This window comes from Helianthus annuus, chromosome 9 (assembly GCF_002127325.2).
Source record: "Helianthus annuus cultivar XRQ/B chromosome 9, HanXRQr2.0-SUNRISE, whole genome shotgun sequence".
NCBI lineage: Eukaryota > Viridiplantae > Streptophyta > Magnoliopsida > Asterales > Asteraceae > Helianthus > Helianthus annuus.
Window position 1 is genome coordinate 44,152,901 of NC_035441.2, and position 4,145 is coordinate 44,157,045.

At 41.9% G+C, this 4,145-nt stretch overlaps 1 protein-coding gene across 1 annotated transcript; it reads right to left on the bottom strand.

Annotated features, from left to right (window-relative positions):
• Positions 1-1,107: 1,107 nt before the first annotated feature.
• On the bottom strand, positions 1,108-2,337 carry LOC118481710 (trithorax group protein osa-like). The gene has a single exon (XM_035976919.1). It carries the CDS (start codon positions 2,335-2,337, stop codon positions 1,108-1,110), a length of 1,230 nt encoding a protein of 409 aa, XP_035832812.1.
• Between the last annotated feature and the right edge of the window lie 1,808 nt (positions 2,338-4,145).

Consider the following 4,145-nt stretch of genomic DNA (forward strand, 5'->3'; position numbering starts at 1 on the left):
GCGCTAAGGCTTTCGCAACCGCATCATTCACAATTGCTTTTAACTCGGCACTAGTCACTAGGAACTTTGCATCCTCACGGTTCTCAACCGGATGGCTATTGGCTTCTTCTGATCTGGCCATGTAGCTTCAACGCTACATATATTTGATAGACAAAGTTTTCACTTAAAGGCTCTTATAGTATTTTATGTTTTATTAACCAAGGTTTTAAATTGCCATTTTAGGTTAATTTATTAAAACATTAGGATGTGGTTATTATCCTATAATACTCTTATTATTAGCACATAAGGCCTAGTCACAAGGACATTTAAGATATTTAATAACCAAGATTTTTACAGTATCTAGGTGTTTTAGGTTGAATCATAGTTCTCTACCATTAATCAACAGGGAGTCATAAGCTACCACTGTCCTTAGTCACGGAGGACATTAAATTATTGCCCACAGGCAGTTCACTTCAAAGAAGTGGTTAAATAATTAAGGGAATTTAAAATTAACCCTTTATGAGAGATGGCCTGTGTGACTTCACTGATTGACAGTTTGCCAAAATCATTAATCATACTAACAGATGTTAATAATTGGAATCTACTGTGGGGGTTGTACCATCTTGGCCAGGTTTGTAATAACACACAGGCTAGGTTTTACCTCCAAGATTCTCTAATAATCAACGCAGAACAGTCCTAAATTGAGATGTTAATTTATGGATCTTAACCTAATTGTGGAACTACCATCTTGGCCTTGTTTTGTACCTAAAAGGCTAGGTCTTGGTCCTCTTTAGATTTTTCCAAGTTTAATATAATGGCAGATCTTTTTTTTTTTAATTTTTCATTAATTTTTCGTATTTCATGCAGATAATTAATCAAAATGAAAACTTAATTAAACCATCCTATAAATTGTCTTAAACAAGTACGACATTTGCCCAAACGGGACTTCTACAAAAACAAATACCCACGCAGGGGCGAATTCAAGAACAAACCCACGCAGGGGTTAACTAACCAAACATGCTCACGCAGGAGCAGAGTACAAAATAACAAGCTCACGCAGGAGCTGAATACTGGAATAACAAGTCCACGCAGGGACTGAATTACAACACAAATAAATAACAAGGGTTTTCAATGACCCCTCCTCTTTGACTTCCCCTTAAGCAAGTCTGACAGCCCTTTGAAGAAACCTTGCCGCTCTCTGCGGTCTTCACGAACCTCCTGTTCAACTTGGCTCAGCCTCTCAAGGACTTCCTGCTGAATCTGTGGCTGTGGCGGCTGATACACCGGTGGAGGAGGTGGCTGATGCGGGTACCCATAAGTCGGGTAACCAGTAGTCCATGGCCCTCCGTATGGTCCTTCAGGGTGAAGGGCATTGTAGTCCCGAGCTACCTGATACGGATCTACTTCCGCATAACCGTAGTTGTAGTTGTAGTGGGTGTGCGCTGGCTGCTCGAAGGGGTTGTATGCCGCTGACCCAGCATACGCAGGAATCGGGTTATCGAAACCCAAAGGTGGTACCACAGGTACTGAGTTGACATCTGGTATAGGGCTTGTTGGACCACCCATCTGCGGGTCCTCTTCTTCCTGAAGTGGCGGGTAATGGCTGCCACTTGAAGGTTGGGGAGTACTGATTCGAACTCCACCTCGCACGGACATCCGTGCATTTGACCTTCTCCGCCTCGGCGGCTCTGGAGGCGGTTGCTGCTCTTCTGGCGGTGGTGGTGGCGGTGTGACTGCCACAAATCGTTGACCCTCCGAAGGGTCCTGTTGCTGTTGATACTGCTGCTGCTGCTGGTGCTGGTGGGACGACGAGTGCTCAAACGGGGTGAAGTACCAATCGTACTGGTTGAACTTTTCCATAAAACTGTCCGGTCCGCGGTATGGCGATCCATGGAATGATGACCCATCTGAGATCTCAATGGGATGATTCGGCGTTCCTGATGCAGGCTCCACGGGGTCAGTATCCTCATCCATGTCGTTTTCCCCTGAAAAGTGGTCTTCCGGTCCAAGTGGGTTAAAACCCACGGGTTCTAGCAGAAGGTTAGCCGGGTTAAATCGGCTTTGGAAAACGGGTGTTGGGTCGCCAAAAGAATGATGAGAGTTGGATCTCTGTAAAGGTATAAAAGCTGGCGGCTGGTTGTTGGGCTCGTTTTCTGAGTGGGGCCCAAAAGAGTGTTGGTAAGAAGGTGAAGAGCTAAGGGATACAGATCGCCTTCCGGGTTCGACATAGAGCCTCCATGGCTCTTGCGGGCTTGTGCTCATAGTGATAGATGGAGTACGCCGGTGCGAAGGCCCGGCCTCGTGATCATGACCTGTCACGGGTCCTTTGCCTCTACCGCGAAGGAATCTGGGTGGCATAATGACCTGTATACAATATTTAGATAACAATAACAATATAATTATAAGAGACTCAAAATAAAACAAAACAGAGTTTGTCCTATGTTCGATGTCTAGACTCGGAACTCGAAGAATGTGCAATTTGTGCACTGAGTTTAAACACAAAAGGCTAGTGTTTAATTCACTCAGTGTTGGCTCTGATACCAACCTGTCACACCCCGAATTTCCACGTGTCACCGGTGGGCCCGGTGGGGGAGTATCGTGACGTAGTTGATATCATCATTTGTCAAACAACACAAATTATAATGCACCGCGGAAGCAAATGAAAATAGATTTATTTCAACCATTAAGTGTAATATCAAGTATCACAATTTAGTCGAAATAGATCCACAGGCGGATCGAAAATAAAAGAAGGAAATTGTTCAACAGATAATTGCATCCCAAAGCTTGCGAGACTCTATGATGCTAAGGAGAAACCAACCTATTTCGTATAGCACCTGCACTCAATCTTTTTGGGGAAAATACGTCAGTTTGCACTGGTAAATACAATTTAACTGACTCATTTTGAAAACATTTGAAAAATTTGGTTTTAAATGCACAAGGCACAAAACATTTTATAACTTGGGAATAATTAATCAAAGTTAAACTTGTAAAAGATTTACATGTTTGTTGTGCGTTCAGTCGCCCGAGTCGTGTCGGGTTTAAGGTTAATTGACACACCACTTAGTATAAGTCCGCGGCGGGAAGCCAACGTTTATACCTTAATAATGGACATAATACCGGGTGTACGCCTACACCCGGGTGTCAAGGTCGTGGCCAAAAATGATGCCAAGGATATCCGAGACATGGTCAATAAGCTCCCAAAGGCGTAAAAACAAACAAAACCAAGTTTTCAAATGGGTCACATTGATAGTACCCAACTACTAATGAGTTGGGGTCAATTGCCCGACCAAGCGGTATTTTATATACCGTACCCCCAAGCCCGTATAGGGAAAATAAGTTAAAAGTATTTACCTGAGCAAGTATAAACCACAAAAGCAAAAATGCAAGTGTCTTTTACTGGGCTCCTATTCTGGAACGAAGGTTTAATACAACCTATTAGAATCCTAACGGGTCTTTAATATAGCCTAGGCCTAGACCGGTTAGTTTCGAATAATAAATATGGTTTAATCGCGAGGAATGCGAAAACCGGGGAGGAATGTGATTTAGACCCTACAAGCTTGGATACTTGTATAATATGGGTAAACTAAACACATTCTGAATTTAGAGACTAAGATGATACGGTTTGACCCGTTTCGGCTAATATGCGTGAACTAGTCACATAAGCCGATCCGAACACGAAAGTGCGTAACGAGTAACCATATAAATCATATGCAAGTTTCCTGAGATTATATGCACCAAATATGTTGCAATATCAGTAAGGTATGTCCAATTATGCCCCAAACGTTTTTAAACACCAATTACGCCTCATAAGGGCATTTTGGTAATTTTACATAGGCTAAAAGGGTAAAAATGGGAAAACTGAGTTTTTAACTTTAGTCTACTGTTATAATATATATTTTTATTAAATATATCAGTAGGTATTAGATCTTTTATGTAAAAACTAGTTTCGACATATACTATGTCGTAAAAATGCCTAAAAAGGCGATTTGGAGCCATTTCCGGGTTTTAAAAGAAAAGCTGATATTTTTATATTTCCAGAAGGCTCAACATATCATATTTAATATAATAAATCAGTAGAAAAAGGTTTGAGGTCAAAAGGTTTTGTAAAACTCATTCTATGGCCGAAAGGGCAAAATCGGCATAAGCCGAATTAAGCTTAAAACCTC